The following is a 21,451-nucleotide window of genomic DNA, read 5'->3' on the forward strand; positions in this document are numbered from 1 at the left end:
TAGTGCATCTCTACGATACCTAAGCTACGTCCCTTCCAAATTTCAAGTGCCTACATTTAACCGTTTAGGCTGTGCGTTGATATGTCAGTCAGTGAGTCAGTCAGTTTCTCCTTTTATATATTTAGATAATGTTTCCTACCACGTTATAAAAGTAACTCGAGTTTCACTTTAAACAAAACTCAGTGAACTAACTGGAACGTTCACGGAGTCAGGTAAAGTTTAAGTTAAACTACCGTTGTTTATGTTTACGGAGAATGTTACGAACAATGTTTATGTGTCGTGTTATGGCTCCCTGTGCGATAGTTTATTTTTTATTTTACTTTTAAATTCTGACTAGAATGCCGCCTTTTATGAACATTAGGAAGTCAAGGCTAATTATAGGTGTTATAAAAAAATGTGTAAGTTAAGGCTTGGTTTTACCCGACTGTGGCGAAGCAAAAGGAGAGTTATGTTTAACATTTGCTAATAAGCTGCCTGAAGGTCTATGAACCTGAATAATCACTGAGAGATTCTCATCATCATTAAGAGCCACACTTTTGTCGGTGTAGCATTCTCCACTCTTGACTATCAAAGGCCAATTCCTTCACTTCCTTATAAGACACTACGTTCACCTTCTCTTTAATCTGTTCCATGTAAGCTCTTGGCTTTTGGCTCTTTTAGCTCACTGTACACGTGCGGCCTGTGGGTGAATTACACCCAAACAGCGTACAGGGCCATGCGCACCCATTATAATAACGCCTTCAGGGCGCTGATGGGGCTGCGCCGTCACTGCAGTGCATCTAGGATGCTAGCAGAAGCTGGAGTCGATAGCTTCTCAGCTATAATTAGAAAGCGCATCGCATCCCTGGTCCATCGGGTGAGGAGCAGCTCCAACAGCCTCCTGCAGACTGTCGCGGCAAGGCTGGACGTGGACAGTGCTATTATGCAGCACTGGACCCGCGTCCAACTTGCCAAAGACACTAAATTATATAATTATTTAATAAAGCTCAAGCTCATAGACTTATGTCACGTCAATTTCGGTTGCTTTACATAATTATTAAAATTATTGTACTAAATATAATGTTTTCATATTATTTAATTGATTAATTAATTGTAATTTTTTACTAACATAGATATAAGACGTTTGTTACTAACAATTGCTATGGGAAAACACCCGAAATAAATGATTTTTATTTTTTTCTTGGTCTTCCCCTTCCACTCTTTTCTTCTATCTTCCCTTCTATGTTTTTAATAAATTCTAATGTGTTTACGATGGTGAAAATATTATAAGTGCTGAGTATTATAATGGTCGTGTGATATGAATAATATTTAGAATTCCGTATCTTTTACGACCCTACCATTTTAATTAGTTCAAGTTTCATGCGTTCAGCATACTAATGGGCAGTTTTCTACTGAAAGCGAATGTCTTAAGTGAAACTTGAGTTATTTATTATTTTAATTAATTGACAATAAAATGAACCATTAACCCGCGCGAGTATCAGAAATCAGAATCACTTATTCAACGTAATTATCATAGATAAACTTATTGAAGGTCAATGTAACATTTTTGAATTTACGTCATTTCGCAAGGTGTTATGGCTGAGGAGAAGAAATGACAAGAAACTGCATCAGCAACACGTCTTTTAAATCAATGAGGGTATACATATCTAGAGGAACACATTTAATACCAGACATTTTTATGATAAAGTAAGCTTCACATGAGCTTTAAATTTATTTTCTGACATATTCAAAATATTTTCTAGTATTTTATTGTATACATGAAAAAGATGAATGTAACCCCAAAAAAGGGAGGAACCCTTTGGAAATGAGGAAGTGCTAGTTAGAGTAAGGGAAAAGAGACAAATACTGAGAATTATTGAGGACAGAAGAGGCAAGATGATTGGACACCTAATAAGACACGACGAATTTATTAAAAACATCATAGAAGGGAAGCTACACGGAAAGAGAGGAAGGGGAAGACCAAGAAGAGCTCACATGGAACAGATTAAAGAGAAGGCGAACGTCGTGTCTTATAGGGAAGTGGAAGAATTGGCCTTTGTTAGACAAGAATGGAGAATGCTACACCGACAAGAGCGTGGCTCTTAAATTAGCGATGAATAAAAACAAATAACAAGTAAATTAAGTCGACCCTTTTTTTGGTGTTGTATGGAACGAACAGTCCGCACATACAGCCACGCCCGTGGCTTTGTAGGGGTAGGCAGACGAGATTAATAACTGTAAGGCATAACACACATCATTATCAGCCCATTAACGTCCCCACTGCTGGGGCACGGGCCTTCCCTATGGATGGATAGGGAGATCGGGCCTTAAACCACCACGCGGGCCCAGTGCGGATTGATGGTTATTAACGACTGCTAATGCAGCCGGGACCAACGGCTTAACGTGCCTTCCGAAGCACGGAGGAGCTCGAGATGAAAACTTTTTTTGTGGTCACCCATCCTATGACCAGCCTTAGCGAAAGTTGCTTAACTTCAACAATCGCAGACCGAGCGCGTTAACCGCTGCGCCACCGAGCTCCTCAACACACAAGACGATTAAAATCATATTTGTATTTGAAAAAGATGAATGACAATAAAATTATAGTTAACAATGATAAATTGATATATCTAAAGAGAGATCAAGAGATAAAATAAATGTTACAGCCTTCTCACGTTTTCACTTTCCACCCCTAAACATACTCACGCCCGTAATCCCTAATAGGGTTAGCAGAGCCACAAGCAATCGTAGTTACTTATGATAAGGAGTGCTAAGATGGATTATGACTGAACGTAAATTGCCTTTAATTTATATTTCAATATACCGGGCGTTAGTGACCCATATGTCCCGTAAGTGTCTGCGGAATATCTTCTCGTCCAAAATACCTCAGTGTCTCAAGACGAAAGTCTTTGACCAGTGCGTGTTGCCAGTGATGACCTACGGCAGTGAGAGGTGGCCGCTTACTATGGGTCTCGTGAGGAGGCTCGGTGTCGCTCAGCGGGCAATGGACAGAGCTATGCTCGGTATTTCCCTGCTCGATCGAATCAGAAATGAGGAGATCCGCAGGAGAACTGAAGTCACCGACATAGCTCGGAGAATTGCAAAGTTGAAGTGGCAGTGGGCAGGACACATAGCGAGGAGAACCGATGGCCGCTGGGGCGGAAAGGTTCTAGAATGGCGACCACGTGTCGGACGACGCTCAGTGGGTAGGCCCGCTACAAGGTGGACCGCCGATCTGGTGAAGGTCGCGGGAAGCCGCTGGATGCGGGCAGCGCAGGACCGATCGTCGTGGAGACACTTGGGGGAGGCCTATGCCCAGCAGTGGGCGTCGTACGGCTGATGATGATAATGTACCCGTAAGGCTACCTGTATGTACTTGTATATGGTGTAATTGACATCGTAACGAATACTGAGGGTGGTGATTCGACTGATGATTCTGAGTTAATCTCAAGTGGAATGTTCCATCGCAGAAATGTAGGATTGAATATAATTTAAAAAAAAAAAACACCAACTATCATATGAATTTTGCGACGCAAAATTTCACTAGATATTAACTCAGAATTATGGTCTGTGTCATCCCTCACAGTATTTGTTACGATGTCACTCACGCCCTGTATAAAATCATATAATCTTTCTATGTTATAATGTCCACATAAAGACACCAAAATGGCTGACCGCGCGTCATCAATGACAGCCGGAAGTGGCAATGAACTTGGCGGGAAGCGGCGTTCTTAATTTTAAATTTAACTTTTTTTCTCTCGTGAGACGCACTGGGTCTTTTAAAGGATATTTTTTGTTGTGTAATTGGATCTTCTTGCGTATCTTAGGTCAAAGAAAAATTACGAAATTCTGATTACTAAATAAAGACAGATCTAAAAAACGTTTTCTTTCTTTCTATTTAACTTATTTATGAATTTTAATAAAGGAAAATGTAACAATAACTCCGACATTTTACCAGGTTTTTTCTATGGCATCACAGGGAGCTTTCATACAAATTCCGTAGTGACTTCGTGTTTTGACGATTAGTATACAATACGATACCTGATAAATTTAAAAACGGACCCACTAGAGTTATGACTTTTAAATTACGCGAATGGCTTATTACTAATAGTTTTTATAGTATAAGAGAATTTTTAAATTTTCGACATTTGCATGCTAATAATAATTAGCAGGATAGAGATGCTGTAACACTGCTTTATTGTGACTCTGTACCTACCTATCCTAAACGAATAAATGATTTCTGATTTCTGAGTAAAAAGTAACTGATTTGAGTAGTTGGAACTACTCGGAACCTAGCCTATTGCTTGGGCGCACACCACGTCACTATGCGCTCGTACGATAACGTCAATGTGTAGTGTCTGTGTGAAACGAGGTTGTTTGTATGAAGTGTCCGGGGTGTGCGAATAAAAAAATCTTATGATTATATAGGTATTTTTTTATTGTTGCATTGCAAATGAAATCACGGACAAGACATAAAACCGCGGGTCCATAATACCGCTAGGGGTCAGGTCTGACAAGCTCCGTGACCAGTGTGCCTTCCCCGAGAATATTCCCAAAGTGGCAATGTTCCCGTTGTAATTTGCAACGGGAATATCCGCACTTGACGCCTGATTGTCCTAAAGTAAGATGATTTTTGCTTCGGCACGTTAAGCCGTTGGTCCCGGTTACTACTTACTGATGTAAGTACGTAGTCGTTACTTGAAGGCCTACAGTGCCCTACGTTGTGGGTTGTTGCGGCTTCCGCGTTTCTGCAGTGCATCGGCAATGTTTGCGCTGGCGGATGTCGACAGCTTTGAAGCTATTGAACGCAAGAAAACAGAAAAAAAGAGTCATTGATGCGCAGACTGCGCGGCAGCAGCAACAGCCTCCTGAGGGCGGTAGCCGACAGTGGGGATTGTCCACTGATCGGCTGTATGATTAATAGAACCTTATCGATATTTAAGATAATTTACTAACATAGTTCTTAAGTTTGTTACTAACCAAATGGATCTCGTTGTTCGATAATATACAGGGTGTTAGTGACGTCGTAACGAAAACTGAGGGGGATGATTCAGACCATGATTCTGAGTTAAAATTAAGAGGTATTTTCCGTCGCAAAATTCATGACTTTTTTTAGTATTTTTTTAATTATGTTCAATTCTATACTTTGCGATCGAAGATTCCACTTGATATTAACTCAGAATAATGAGCTAAATCAGCCCTCTCAGTATTCGTTACGATGTCACTAACACCCTGTATATTATGTACCAGTACATACAGTAGCCATACAAGTACGTATGGGTGTTAGTGACACCGTAACGAATACTGAGGGGGATGATTCGGACCATGATTCTGAGTTGATATTAAGTGGAATTTCCTGTCGGAAAATTCATGAAAATTTTTGTGTTTTTTTTTTAATTATTTACCATTCCATACTTTTGCGACGAAAAATTCCTCTTGATATCAACTCAGAATCATGGCTTGAATCATCCCTCAAAGTTTTCGTTACGATGTCACTAACACCCTGTATATTGTTTTTTATCTGCGTAAAAGTTAGATAATAAAGCTATTTTTACATAAGTTTTGCGCCTTTTTACTGCTGGGAATGTTTCCAAAGTGGGAATATTCTCAGGAACAGCGCAGCACTGTCCGTGAGCTTAGGGTCAAGTGTACAACAAGTGTTCATTTCGTTCTATCTTATACCATCTAACGGTTGTGTCATGATTGGTCGGATCATATTTTACTAAGCCGTGGTACAGTCACGAGCAATATAAGTACCCACTTTAGGACTCTGTCGCACTAACATATTTGACATTTAGTGAGACTTGCAGTTCAATTTGTGAAAAAAGTTAATGTGACATGGTACCAAAGTGTATAAAATGCTCGTGACCGTACTTCAGTTGGAAGAACGGTCGACTCTCACCGTGAGGTCCCAGGTTCGAACCCACGGACCTAAACCGAGGATTAACAAATTTGACGATTTGGCGGTGAAGGATGGGTTTCTATTTACTCATTCTTCCTAAAATTAAGAATAAGAATAAAATAACGTTTGGGCGCAGAATGTCCAATTCGCAAAATGTCCAATTAGCAGAATGTCCAAGTCGCAAAATGTCCAGTTCGCAAAACGTCCAATTCGCAGAATGTCCAGTTCGCAAACAAAATTTTGCTGTCAATCATCCGTCCCTTTCCTTTTCGGTGGATAAGAAAATGACAGAATCGGGGCCAGTGTCCTTACTATTAAAGAGTTTTACAACGGGAACATTCGCACTTTGGAAACTTTCCGGGGAACTAACACACGCTGCACACACGCTGCATGGATCGTATTTATAGTCCTTCCTATGAATTAAACAGTCCAATGTGTAGAATACTCGTTTCAATTCAAGTCTCTGAGTGAAAGTAAAACCGGACAGTTATGTAAATGTAACGGCAGTACCAGCGACATCTTGTGCTTTATGACTGTGAAGTTTAAGTTAAAATAATAATATCTTCTTCTATCGTGTGGGTTGTGAGGTGGATAACCAACCTCATCAACCCCGGTTAGGGTTATTATTGAGCCGCCAAAGGCCCCTGACGTGACTCATGTAACGACTACGTACTTACATCAGTAAGTAGTAACCGGGACCAACGGCTTAACGTGCCTTCCGAAGCACGGATCATCTTACTTCTGGATAATCAGGTGATCAGCCTGCAATGTCCTAACCAAACTAGGGATCACAAAGTGATTAGTCCCCACCGGGTTTCGAACCCGGGAGCTCCGGTTCGTGAGCAAAACGCTCAACCACTGGACCAAGGAGGCCGTTAATAATAATATTACAAGGCATCACGCCTGTATCCCTGAATGGGTAAGCAGAGGTGTAAAGTATATACAGGGTGATAGTGACAACGTAACGAATACTGAGGGGGATGTTTCAGACCATGATACTGAGTACATCATCACTAATTTAAGAGCCACGCTTTTGTCGGTGTAGCATCCTCCATGCTACTTTTTAGGGAAAAATAGGGCAGTGGTTTCCCTCCTGCATTCCACCCCGCAGTACTCTGTCTGACGCGACTGGGATGGCGCCCAGAGTAGTCTGTTTCAAAGCCGTACTAGGACTCCAGTCCTCCGCCTCTGAATAGTACTGACAGTTACTGCTGCCCTCTGTCAGGTTCCAGGTTACAGTCCCTGTGACTCGCCTCTTCCGTCCTGCATTGCCGTACCGATGGCTCCCATCTCCGCCTCTGCAACCGTTGAGGTCTTTACCCGTATCCCCGGGCAAGGGTTCGACGTTACACCCCGACTCCGAGTTCTGTGTTAATCTATATCAGCCTGAATTCCTATCCAATTTTGGACGTAGGCCTCATCCATGTTTTTCCACTTCCGACGATCTTGGGCTATCGACATCCAGCCATATCCGGCGTGCCGTGCGATGTCGTCCTTCCATCTCATTGGTGGTCTTCCTCTCGGTCTTGTGAATGCTCGTGGGCGCCACTCTAACAATCTCCCGGTCCATCTTTCTTTGGTCATTTGGTGTCACACATCAAGTGGTTTTTTGTTGGATACGAACCAGCAACCACTGGACCACGAACCCAGTTATATTGATAGATATGATACTCAACAACCCATCACATAATATTAACAAATAAATAAAATTGTTTATTTCGGATCAAAAAATTACATCCATATTATGTTAGTAAGATGTGACTTATGAAACTATTGTTAGTAATGAAAATTATATTTTGCACGCATTCATGACCATCACGTGAACGGGTAAGTTCCCGTGATCGTCACCCTACGCACAAAACATCTCCAAAGCGGCGATGTGTATCGATCAGCTAATGTCTTCAGGATGCTGTTGGGGCTGTTTCTCAACCTGGTGAGCAGGGAGCCAGTTTTTTTGCGTAAGATCGCTTCGAAACCATCGGTCTGATACTCCGCAAACATCCCCGAAGCGCTACAAAAACGCGGTAGACTCAACATCATCCTAAAGACATTATTATACTGTATACGCAGGGTCTCAAGCGATTTTTTGGTGTACCCAACCCACAGATTTCCCGTGTACATAATGACCATAATCATAACTAAATAGAACCAACAGAAGACACACAAACCTCAAAACTTTCAAATATTAATTTTCAAATTCGTGAGTTACCAATACTAAAACTATTTTTGAATGGACTCAAAATAACTTGATTAGCATATTTGGCTTTCCAACTGGTTTTTTGTATTCTTTGATTGAGTTAATTATTTTTATATTACTAACGTTCTTTTGGTGAATAAAGAAAAAAATTGCTGCTTAAATCAGCTGTTTATCTTCCCGGGCATGTCGTAAAAATCGACAGTCTCTTTTCTAACACGATTGATAGTAATCACCGTGGTATAAGAAGACCAGGTATGATCAAAACTGACAGCTAGCATTTCAAGGTTAGCCCAGCTGACGTCATCCCACCCTGCGTTGCCATTTCGTAAGAAATAAATTACCCACGTCCAATGTTTTTAATTTACTTTGCAAGGAAATTTTTTTTGTACTTTTAATAAAAGATTTACGTACACTTTTAATGTTTTTTTTGTTTACGTGGCAAGTATTAGTAATTAAAAACATTAATAATTCACTAAATTTTCAATAATAAAATTTTCGTCCTTTGAATGTTGGAGATACCAATTTAATGGTAACACTTACGTCATCAATGGGCTAGCAATGGCGGCTTGTCATAAGATTGAGCATACCTGGTCTTCTTATAGGTACCATGGGGTAATCACTAACACAGTTGCCTCAGCAGCAATGTCCCCATCGGGATTCGAACCCGGACCTCCAGATCGTGAGCCTAACGCTCTAACCACTAGACCACGGAGGCTGTTAACTATCTAAATAAATTTAAAAAAATGAATAACTGCCTCTGTAAGTACACTGTAATGGGTTTAACACCTCACTCTCTCCCAACAGTTGCGTAATGAATTTTCTCAATTTAAGTTGGTACTTACTTTGTTTTCTTGTTCTAGCGAAAGTATTGTTTTATTTAGTGACTCGCCGCTTTAATGTTGGTAGTTTACTCGTAACTAACATAAGTACACGACCAAATGAACGGCCTCCGTGGTCCAGTGGTTAGAGCGTTGGGCTCACGATCCGGAGGTCCCGGGATCAAATCCCGGTGGGGGCACATCACGAAAATCACTTTGTGATCCCTAGTTTGGCTATGACATTACAGGCTGATCACCTGATTGTCAGAAAGAAAGATGATCCGTGCTTCAGAAGCCACGTTAAGCCTTTGGGCCCGGTTATTACTTACTCATGTAAGTAAGTAGTCGTTACATAAGCCATGTCAGGGGCCTTTGGTGGCTCAATAGTAACCCTGAAACCAGGGTTGATAGTGTTGGTAATCTACCTCGCAATCCACACGATAGAAGTAGACGAGAATATTCCTAATTTGGAAACATTGCGGGGAATGGCACGCACATCACTGGAGGTGGACTACCAAGCCCATCAACCCTGGAGTCAGGGTTATTACTTAGCCGCCAAAGGCCCCTGACATGGCTCATGTAACGACTACTTACGTAAGTAATAACCGGGACCAACGGCTTAACGTGGCTTCCCAAGCACGGATCATCTCTCTTTCAGACAATCAGGTGATCAGCCTGTAATGTCCTAACCAACCATGGCTCATGTAACGACTACTTACTTACATCAGTAAGTAGTAACCGGGACCAACGGCTTAGACAGTGGAATCCGTTTAATTTTCTATACAGTTACCTAGTTTTAAGGTTGTGTTAGATGATGTTAAAACCTGTTTTGAGGTTGCAATAGAAAGCGGTGCGATGTGTAGATCATTGATACCATGGTATAACAAGACCAGGTATGCTCAATCCTATGACAAGCCGCCATTGCTAGCCCATTGGTGACGTAAGTGTTACCATTCAATTGGTATCTCCAACATTCCAAGGACGCTAAATTTATTATTGAAAATCAAGTGAATTACTGACTAATATTTAGTTACTTTGATTGATGCTGCTGGCATTATAAATTTCATTTGCCGATTGATCTTTCAAGTACATACATACATAAACAGCCTATTTACGTCCCACTGCTGGGCACAGGCCTCCCCTCGGGGGGTATGGAGCATACTCCACCACGCTGCTCCAATGCGGGTCAGTGGAGGTGTTTTTACGGCTAATAGCCGGGACCAACGGCTTAACGTGCCCTCCGAAGCACAGAATCATCTTAGTTTTTCGGACAATCAGGTGATTCAAGCCTGAAAAGTCCTTACCAAACAATGGACAGTCTCACATAGTGATTTCGATAATGTCCCCATCGGGAATCGAACCCGTACCTCCAGATCGTGAGCCTAACGCTCTAACCACTAGACCACGGAGGCTGTTAAAAAAAATCTCGTAATAAAATTGGAACAACACCTATGTTTCTCATATGTGCACGTCATTTTACAGTGAGTTGTAAGGTTTTTGAACAGTGTCTGTGGTCTAGTGTTTAGAGCGTTAGGCCCACGATCTGGAGGTCCGGGTTCGATTCCCGATGAGGATGCGGACATCACTTTGTGAGACTGTCCTTTGCACGCTTGAATCACCTGATTGTTCGAAGAAGTAAGATGATTCCGTGCGTCGGAGGGCACGTTAAGCCGTTGGTTAGACGTAAAAATAACATGTCCATCAACTCGCATTATAGCACCGTGGTGGAGTATGCTCCGTACTCCCTTCGCTTGATCGCTGGCAGGCCTGTGCCTAGCAGTGGGACGTATATAGGCTGTTTTAAAAAGTAAGACTTAATAAGACAGAGGGGAGTGAGGTAAACCTAGCTCAGTCGCTGGTGGGGAGCGGAGAGTTGCCGTTCTATACTTAGTATTATTCCTTATTCTGTGTCATTACATTGACTCGATTCGAGTCAATCAGAAATGTTAGAGAAAGTATTACTACCTACCGCATGCAAATTTTCACCCGAATTCAAACAATTTGAAAAACTACGAATTTCGGATTCGGAACGCATCCGTAAGTGTTGCGAGCGTAGGAAAAAATTACCCCTCCTTAGTGTTGCCATGCGACGCTGCACTTCCGCCGACTTCCGCGCATTGTAGCGTGACGTGCGTGCGAAAATATATTTAAAAATATATATATCTCATTGGAATAGTGATGGGGAATTGTTTGTTTAACTAGTATGCGCTCGGTTTTATTATTATTACTTTTTGTCACGCTATAAGATAGTTTCCTAACTTAACGGTGTGAGTTGACGAATATTTAGTATTGTTTATAAGTTTTGAATATAGACATACATGTACAGACATACATGAACTCACGCGTATTTCCAACCGGGGTAAGCAGAGACTATGGGGTTCCATTAGCTTCGATGATCTGACACACTTTTCTTGCTTCCTCGACATTCGTACTATATATTTTCTAAGGACGTCTCCAATTTGGTCAATGTACGAATATAGAGATAGATGCAGTAATATTATGGGCAAGGAGTAAACAATTATAGGTAATTATTAGTACTTAGTATTCAGATTACTTTAAATATTTCGTTTGCTTCTTCTTTTTCTTTATTAATAGTATGTGCATTTTTATGTCATGGCGCCGCAAAATTAGGAGAGCCGACCCCACCTAAAGTGGGATAGCGCAAGGAAGAAGAAGAGATGTGTATTTTTATGTGGCCAAATAATTATGTTTATTTTTATATTGATATACACTTTTTTTCAGTGTTCAGATGTTTTGAACGCTACGTATGATCACGCCTATATCCCGTTGGGATAGGCAGAGACTACTAATTCCAATTACTACGACTTCTTTTGATCCTGATATTATTAAGCTTTCAGTTTCTGCAAAAACTTAAATTACATGCAACTAAAAACATTTACATTCCATATTCCGTGAAAGAACAATTTAGGATATCAGTTTTAAATCGTTACATCTCTAAATACTTTCGTTCTCAATGAATATTATCTATCTATACTTCACAATAGGGTTCACAATGGCACGCCATCGCATGACAGTCATTTTTTAAGTGCCGTTGACAATGGCGTCGGCAAGTGTAATGTCGGGGTCGTTCACTTTTCGCGCGCTTTTTTCCGCGTAGAAGGTCTTTTTAGGTTCACACTCGGTAATTTAATTAAATGATACATGACATGACACTGTGCTTTTTGTTTAAAGCTCGTTGGTCGAGTTTATTGGTCGTAAAAGACCATTTCTTGGCAATACAACTTGCCACCACACTGCACTCATACAGTATTTGAAGTCTTAATATGGATTTTATGAATCGCATGTTGACAGAATACAAGAGTGCCATTACGAATTCTGTTAGTCATATTATAATTGTAATGTTTTGTTCTATTTCAGGTAATACAACGGTTATCCTGTGATGACTTTACCGGTACAATTTTACCGGAGATTCTTTATGGGCAAGTGTCTTTTCTGTACTTTGTCAGTAATGGCTGTCTCTACTCTATGACGACCGCCTGCAATAAATTTTACTTCCCATCAAAAATATCGAAACACATCATAATTTTTATTCAACAAAACACGAGGGTAGCTCAATTTTAAATTTGAATTTGGAACATTAAAAAGTAAAATGTCAATGTTTTTTTAATCCTAATACTCGTATTTAATATTTTTCTGATAAAACTTACGAAACATAAAACTTACGAGGTGTTTCGATTTTTTTGATGAAAAGCATGCAATTGTTGTTGAATTCTGTAGCTGATTTTACGACAGTCACAAGTCGATATACTCAAGTATCTATATAATATAATAGAATAGAATATTATGTTTACTTATCAAAAAACTTAAACATGTATACATTACTGGCGGACCCCGCATTAGGGAAACCCTGTATCGCAGAGGTCCTGAACATTTGTTATTACCAAATACTTTAAAAAAAAACCGGCGAGCTAGCCTTAAATAAGAGTTAATTACTTAAGAGAACGTGTAAATGTATACCGTGTGGCAGTACCAAGAAACAAAATAAAATAAAATCGACTATGTACTTGTTACATGAACCATATTGAACATCCTTTGGCGGCTCAATAATAACCCTGAGGGTTGATGGGGTCGGTTATTCATCTCACAACCTACTTGAGAGAAGAAGGGTCGATAGAAGAAAAATGAGGATAGGTGGTTTGGAATTTGGAACGAAGTCACGTGAACTTACTTGGCAAATTAATACAAAGTCCCTCTACAAAGTTTAAATCTCAGACATGTTAAAACGACATGGTTCTAAAGTCAATGAAACACCTTTTAAGATGCGACCGTACTTCAAAAAACCGCTACTTCATTCCGCAAAAATAGAGATCTTAATATCTTTTGAATAGACTCGCGAATGGGAAACGGTAGTTAACTTAACAGCCGTAGTTAACCGTAGATCTCTTACAGATCCATTGGCCTGTAACAACATACAACTGTGCAATCATTTTTTTTCTTTCTCCAATCATTTGTCATGCTCCGCTGGTTCTTAACTGCCAGTTACGCGTAGGGTTGCCATAGTAAAATATTAAGTTGGAATAATTTATTCTTTATCTTTTTTTTTTTTTTTGACGTAAGTAAATAGTTTAAATTAAATTAGAAATTTAATTAGTTTTATTTATTAGTTGTTTTTAAATTATAATTTTATGATTGTAGTGGGGTGGCCTGTGTTTAATAGAGCATGGATAAGTGTAGGTTGGGACTTTGGAACCAACTAAAATTAACTAAGTAGAATGTTTTTACAAGTTTCTAGCGCTGCAATTATTCGGGCAATTAAACTTATTTTCATTTTATTTATTTTATTTATTTGGCTCACAAAACAGGTTGGGATTACAACACTAAAAATAGGTACAAAAAAAATTGAACTAGATCCCAGCCCAAGACATGACTAGACATTTTCAATCAAAACTGCCTTTTTCCAAAAGATGGCTATTCTTTTTCGTAACCCATCCTTCATACGGGATACAGTCCACGTTGCTCCGTAGTTTATAGCAATTCATCACGAATTTTAGCTGGACAGTATGAAGAACTGTCAAAATTTAGGAACACGCAACATTGCTGCCGCCTACATTTGAGCTTGTAGTTTTTGTCCCCATTATTATATCGGGCTGTTTAGCAATAAGGCCGCCTATTGTGCTTATGTTTTATTCGTATGTTTATGTCCTTTGTATATGTTGTTGTGCAATAAAGTATTATTGATTGATTGAATGATGTACCAAACTTAACATTAAATGCATCGGACTACTCTCACGGAAATTACAGACGGAAATTGGCTTTGACACTACATTTTTTCAGCCGCTTTTTGCGGGAGGTGAGAACGTACACGTACAGCACATATCTACTCACTCGTGAGAAAGAATCAACGTCTCTATAAACGCATGCCAAAACGAAACCGTCACACTTTTAATAACAACCGATCCGATCGTTTATGTAATTCGGCAGAGGGGAACGTGTGCGCTTGGCAACTCCCGTCTATAATTTCTCCGAGTGACAACCATAGGAAACAACAACTTAAACCTAACTGTTCCATAACGTTATAATTATCACGCTAATTCTAAATAAGGTTTTGTTTAGTTAACTAATGTGATAATGTGTAACTGGTGGGTTAAAAAGCAATATTGCAATTTGACATTTGCGCATATAAAATTAAGTGCGCAATGCACACATTTGTCAAATTGTAATATTGCTTTTTTAGATGAATTGCTTCGATGTGGCCTTTTTAATCAGATAGGCATCCCGCCGATGGTCAACCCTTTTGACGTGTGCTGTCAATTTAATTCTCCCGAGTTATTGGCAGATGTAAAATTTTTAGAGGATTGTTTTAGATTTCTGCCTAAAATTGACGTGTGTTATAAATTGTATGCCTGTCGATTGCGCGTCCCTTTCCTTTTCAATGGATAAGAAAATGACAGGTATAACTTAAAATAAAATTAGATGGTGTGTAGTATAGTGTATAGCACCATTAAGATTGTATATAATAAAAATCAAAAAGTCGTTTCAATAAGTCAATTAACAAAATTATTAACATCCACGTGAATGACTAATTCAATTTTGTCCGTTCCAATTTGACATGATTCATACGAAACGTCATAATCTAATTACACAGAAACGTTGACTGATGGCCTTTATGTTTTTTTTTTGGGAATGTTTTTTTGTCTCTCATTATGAGGTCGCAGGTTCGAATCCACGGCCTAAACTCTAAACCAATGATTTTAGAATTTCCTTTACGGACATTCAGGCGATTCAAACCTGCAAAGCCCTTACTAAACAAAAGAAACACGAAGTAATTTCTACAGTGTCCCTATCGGGAATCGAACCCGGACCTTCAGGTCGTGAGCCTAACACTCTAACCACTAGACTACAGACTACGGAGGTTGTTTTAATGGCTGGTTTAATTTTTAATAAAATATCTGTTTAGTGATGTGTTGTGTGATGAATGTACCTCTAACTACCCCAATTGGAATATAGTTGTGAAGTTATGTATGTTGGTAACCAAATTGTTTACATATTAACAATTAAGAAGCTACTTGCGCTTGCGTCGTATAATAAAACTCAACTTATACGGCGTATGGGCTCGGCTGTGAGTCAGGAGTTATGTCATAATCGACCAATTATTTCGATGTAAACAACATGTACCTTGTTGTTATGTTGTTAGATATGATTGGATTGGTAGCGCTACTGTATAGGGATAGCGTCAGTGGTCTAGTGGTTAGAGCGTTTGGCTCACGATCTGGAGGTCCGGGTTCGATTCCCGATGCGGACATTGTCGATATCACTTTGTGAGATTGTCCCTTGTTTGGTAAGGACTTTGCAGGCTTGAATCACCTAATTGTCCGAAAAAGTAAGATGATTCCGTGCTTCGGAGGATACGTTAACCCGTCGATCCCGGCTATTAGTCGTAAAAACACCTCCAGCAATCCGCAGTGAAGCAGCGTGGTGGAGTATGCTCCATACCCCCTCTGGTTGATTGAGAGGAGGCTGTTTATGATGATGACTGTTCAGGGATAATAATTGTTAATTATTAGCAATTCTAAAAAGCAATATTTTAATTTGACATTTGCGCATATAAATGTAAGTGCGCAATGTCAAATAGCAATATCGCTTTCTTAGAATTGCTTCAATGTGGGTCACCTTTACTTCCGGACCAGAAGAGAACTTCTTTTTTTTTATAATTATTGTGCGTGTATTGTAAGAGACATGTCCCACGGTCGTCTGGTGGCGTTACGTCATATTCCCTCGCGGTGCAGATGTTGTGGACTGGTTTAGGGATCTGCCATGCTAAACGGGAAACCATTGTTTAAGATTGTGTAAACGTGTTTTTTAAATTGTGTAAGTGAGTGTATAACGCACACGAATTTTTTGTTTTTTAAAGGACGTCTAGGGGCCTGTGCCGAGGTTTTTCTTGCTACTTCTTTTCCCCGGCTATACAGGTTGTGAGAAGCTGCAGTAGTTTTAGGCGGATGAGACGTTCGTTATGTAAACAATGACGATTCAAAGTGTAACTATCTTCTTCTTATCTTCTTCTGGTGTCAGGGTTACTATTGAGCCGCCAAAGGCGCCTGACATGACTCATGTAATGACTACTTACTTACATCAGTAAGTAGTAACCGGGACCAACGACTTAACGTGCCTTCCGAAGCACGGATCATCTTACATTCGGACAATCAGGTGATCAGCCTGTAATGTCCTAACCAAACTAGGGATCACAAAGTAATTTTTGTGATATTTCCCCACCGGAATTCGAACCCGGGACCTCCGAATAGCGAGCCTAACGCTCAACCACTATATTTTTGAAATTTAATTTGATATCCAATACTGTAACAACTCAAAGAATTGGTGTTTTGAGAGAAGTATTGATTATTTTCTCTATTAATTAGTAAAAATATTTTTTTAAGGAATGCGACATTCCAGGTTTGTATCACCTGATTGTTAGAAAACCATTCTTTCCATAGCGGGGAACTATTTACTTAAGTGTAGTCGTTAAGTAAGTAGTCGTTACATGCGCCATGTCAGAGTTGTTGAGGTCTGTCATTGGTTTTTATAATTAATGCCTCTGCAATGAGATTATTTAGAAGATATGAATGCATGGGATTAACTGTCTGAGAACTGATATTAGGCAGCTAAATTACTCAATTGTATACCAATATTTTATGTTTATTTTCAATTTTTTTTAAAGAACGTCTAGGGCCCTGTGCTGAGGTTTTTCTTGCAGCTTCTTTTCCCCGGCTATACAGGTTGTGAGAAGCTGCAGTAGTTTTAGGCGGATAAGACGTTCATTATGTAAAATTGACGATTCAAAGTGTAACTATGTTACCTACTGAATAAAGATATTTTTGAATTTGAGAAAATAGGTAAATATCACGTTGAATCTCGACAGCGCCATCTATATTCTTTTCGGGCACGTAACCTGGAAAGTCCCTAGTCAAAGTAAAGGTTTCAATAAAGTAAGCTTTCCTCAGGGTGAGGCGGTCATGGTATGTTTACAGACGTGTATCGGGGACCGGAAGCTTAACCGGTCTGGCAATGCCATGAGAAACTGTCCAGTTTTCACGGCTGCAGCGAATTTTACTTTTGTACACACATACATACATAAACTCACGCATATTTTCCACCGGGGTAAGCAGAGACTATGGAATTCCATTTGATTCGATCCTGACGCACTTCTCTTGCTTCCTTCACATTCGTCAATCGTTTCATTCACGCACGCCGCCGGTTCAGAGTAGATCGTCATCATCACCAGCCCATTAACGTCCCCGCTGCTGGGGCACGGGCCTTCCCTATGGATGGATAGGGAGATCGGGCCTTAAACCACCACGCGGGCCCAGTGCGGATTGGTGGTTATTACCGACTGCTAATGCAGCCGGGACCAACGGCTTAACGTGGCTTCCGAAGCACGGAGGAGCTCGAGATGAAAACTTTTTTTTTGTGGTCACCCATCCTATGACCGGCCTTTGCGAAAGTTGCTTAACTTCAACAATCGCAGACCGAGCGCGTTTACCGCTGCGCCACCGAGCTCCTCAGAGTAGATCGTACTAAACCTATTCTAAGGACATCTCCAATTTGGTCAATATATATTATGTTCTTCTAGGACCTTCTTTTATTTTTGTGTTTTGTCAATATAAGCGTAGGTGATGGCCCCGATTCCTGCCGACACGTAATTTTATTTTAAGTTATACCCGTCATTTTCTTATCCGCCTCCTTTTCAGGGGATAAAACAATTACAGGTATAATTTAAAATAAAATTAGATGGTGTCTACAGGAATTAGCATTATAGGGTGAAATTAATAAAAAAACCCTTTCAAAATGTTATATTGGCCAATAACCCGACAGAATAAAGTTGATAGCACACGTCAATCGGATGGCATATGGGCGAGATGCCCAGTTTATTCGCCCGGGTTGTTCATTTATTTTAAAATTAACAGTTATCAATCGTCCGTCCCTTTCCTTTTTTGTGGATAATGACGGGTATAACTTAAAATAACATTTTAGTCGTTTTGTAAAAAGGCAGCATTTTTTTCTTTGTGCCTGACCAGCCATGCAACAAAACGTACGTAACTTTTTTACACGCGATGAAATATGTGTTGCAAAGATCGCATGTCAAACCCAACATGTGTTCACAATACACAAATATGTATAAAACACATTAAATATTCTATCAGGCTGATGTTTATGAATGAGTGTCCGCAGAAGGCGCGCTACAAATGCAGTTGTAGTGTTGTTCGGTATTAGTTATCGATGATATCGATAGTAAATATGCTTGCGCGGAAAGCAATAGGGACCCACTGATTTTCGAATTTATTTTCTAATTCATGTTTGGATCATTAATGTGTATCACCAGCTTAGCGGTGAAGGAAAACATCGTGAGGAAACCCTCATTCTCGAGAAATGCATTTTACATATAACTTATATTGGGCTTTCCCTTCACGGGTTGGCAATTCAGACAGGCAGTCGCTTCTGTAAAAACAAGCGACCCTGTGACAACAGGATAACGCTAAGGAGATGATGATGACTGTAGAGACCTTTCCAAGTCAACTGTCGATAGGCCAATTATCGATAGCTCGACAGCACTACGTAACCGTGAAACGATTCGAGTCAATAGCGTTTTCTCAAGCGATGACCGGTTGCGCTTCCGGTCAAGGTGGAACGAAGCTTATAATCGGTATCATATTTACATTTGAAGAAAGCTTATATACCGAATTATAATTTTTATAGTGTATGTGTAAATAAATAAATAAAACCCCGTGCGTTTGTCAAGTTTTTTTTTAATATGTCGTGCTATTATTTTGTTTTATATATGTATAATGTGTCTTGATAATTGCTCGCGTATATTAGTGGAGAATACCCGATTAGGTTAAATACCAAATAACGGTTTTTCTGTTTCCATTAGTGTGTCCTTTCGATGGACACTTCGTTATTCACTTCAATGTTCGAAACAAATTACGGTACTAATCAATACATACATTATTTTTTTTACCCAAAACGAAAAATATCAGTGTCATTCACTAGGTTAAAAACTCCCCAACTTTAGGGTATTTTTTCCACAGCTGGCAACCCGACGATCGACCGTAGAGCCGCGGCAGCGGTGCGGGGGGGCTGTCAAATCGAATTATATCTTGAGTTACGATTCGCGTTTGTTTTACTAGAAAAAACGCTTTTTCCTACGTTAATTTACTAATAGATTTGTATCTAAGTGCCGTTCCAACGACGAATGAACACGGAAAAACAGAAATAAAACCTATTTAGTGATTAACATCGGAGTGATTCGCATCGGCCGGAGGACTTTGCTATTTTAGTTCTGTAGCCCCAATTTTGCCGTATAAATATTGTTTTTAGTGTCGAAATCGAGCTGCAGACGGTTTTTTTTCTTCCTTTTTTATATCCAAACACGTTACTTGAAATTCAGCGGTGCGTAAAGTGATTGGCCAAAGATTCTATTGCAAATTTTAGCTTTCGAAAACCTATTTACAAGCAAACGTTCGGTGCCAATTCAAGTACAAAAACGGTTTTTGTGTCCTAAATGCAGTGCCAAGTGGACTTGTGATTTAAAACTTAGTGCAATAAAGACAGTTGGACAAAACCAGGCTCTATAAAATACCCAATTAAAAATAATAATTTATAATACTACTGGCTGTGCTGTGCGTCGCCTTTTGCTTATAATAAAAACAATAAATATTTGAAATTGGAACTGTGTCAATATTTTTATACTCACCAAAAGTGGACAAAGGCAAGTGAATATACAGACGTGGAATAAATAAATTTCGGACTAAATGGAATGTTTCAGAGTGAAACTAGAATTTTGTGAGGGAAGAAAATGAGGAGAGTCTTCGGAGTGTGCTCCGATAGCTGGATGCTTTGTGGACAGAATGTGAGCCTGTAGCCGCTCTATATGTTGTCTGTATGTTTTTTACTTTTTATTTTTTAATTTTCCATATGGCTATGTACCTAATATTTTGTTCAGTTTCTTATTGGTTTGTGAAAAAATGTTGGCTTGTTGGCATGGTAATTCATTCTAGGTAAGCATGTCTCATCCTTAGCCACATAGTCAATCACCATCATGTCAGGAAAAATAACTTTTAATGATTCTTGTATTAACTGTTTAATAGCATGTGTGTGTATGTGTGGGTTAAAAGGCCACATCAAAGCAATTCATCTAAAGCAATATTGCTATTTGACATTTGTTTGCTTATTTTTACAGACTTCAAAAAAGGAGGAGGTTCTCAATTCGACAGTATATTTTTTTTATGTTTGTTCAGGGATAACTTTGTTGTAAAATTCACCACACCACATTCAACAAATTGCAATATTGCTTTTTTTAATGAATTACTTTGATGTGGCTTTTTTAACCCCTGTATTTTTTTTTATATTTTGATTGACAATGGTATTTAAAATATTCTTCCACCTATTGAACACACTATCTTGCAGCTGGACATGCATGACTATACTGATGAACAAGTCCTAGTGTAAGGTCTTGAGGGAGGCACTTGCTAGGGTTTTTTGGTAATAAAACGCCGGGGCAGTTATTTATTTATGAACCGATGCAGACTATAATCTTGTTACACAGGAAGCGAGAGAATACAAAACTTGTTACCACCTTAAAAAATATAAAAGTAATTATTTTATTTATTTATTTATTAAATCTTAATACTAAAAATACAATTTGTCAATACCCTGCAAAACTGTTTAAACAGTTTGTCTGCAGCTGCAATATTTTAGTTGGTGTTGCCAACAGCTGGAGAGTTAGCATAGTTGGAAAGCCAAATGTTTAAAAAACGCGACAGGTAAAAATGTATGAGATTTAGATCTGTCTTTATTTAGTAATCAGAAAATCTGAATTTTATAATTTATCTTTGACGTAAGAAACTACCCAATTCGATCCATGTATCGTCATTAAGCCGATGCCATCATCAGTCTAGCCTAAAAAGGCAATTTAGGGAGTGTGAGATACAGTGTTAGGTTAGGTTAGCAACCCGCAGTGGAGCAGCGTGGTGGAGTATGCTCCATACCCCCTCCGGTTGATTGAGGGGAGGCCTGTGCCCAGCAGTGGGACGTATATAGGCT

The 21,451-nt window shown here is 39.5% G+C and overlaps 2 protein-coding genes across 7 annotated transcripts in view; one reads left to right on the forward strand and one right to left on the reverse strand.

Annotated features, from left to right (window-relative positions):
- The window catches only part of LOC126379251 (uncharacterized protein C1orf198 homolog), a 272,783-nt gene that overhangs the window by 27,570 nt on the left and 223,762 nt on the right, over positions 1-21,451 (reverse strand). The window contains exon 4 of one of the 2 annotated variants that reach the window (XM_050027945.1): positions 5,429-5,471. The exons of the other annotated variant lie outside the window; for it this stretch is intronic. The gene's annotated coding sequence lies outside the window, so the exon portion shown is untranslated. Of the gene's footprint in view, positions 1-5,428; positions 5,472-21,451 lie in introns of those variants that run through there. 2 annotated transcript variants of the gene reach the window in all.
- The window catches only part of LOC126379101 (GTPase-activating protein CdGAPr), a 77,106-nt gene that overhangs the window by 15,594 nt on the left and 40,061 nt on the right, over positions 1-21,451 (forward strand). For 3 of the 5 annotated variants that reach the window (XM_050027683.1, XM_050027687.1, XM_050027684.1), the window contains exon 1: positions 19,500-20,258. The exons of 1 other annotated variant lie outside the window; for it this stretch is intronic. In XM_050027683.1, the coding sequence (XP_049883640.1) occupies positions 20,205-20,258 (54 nt within the window). In that variant the 5' untranslated portion in view covers positions 19,500-20,204. Of the gene's footprint in view, positions 1-19,499; positions 20,289-21,451 lie in introns of those variants that run through there. One more of the 5 variants, XM_050027685.1, reaches the window with a different exon arrangement.

Source organism: Pectinophora gossypiella, chromosome 28, assembly GCF_024362695.1.
Source record: "Pectinophora gossypiella chromosome 28, ilPecGoss1.1, whole genome shotgun sequence".
Classification (NCBI taxonomy): Eukaryota; Metazoa; Arthropoda; class Insecta; order Lepidoptera; family Gelechiidae; genus Pectinophora; species Pectinophora gossypiella.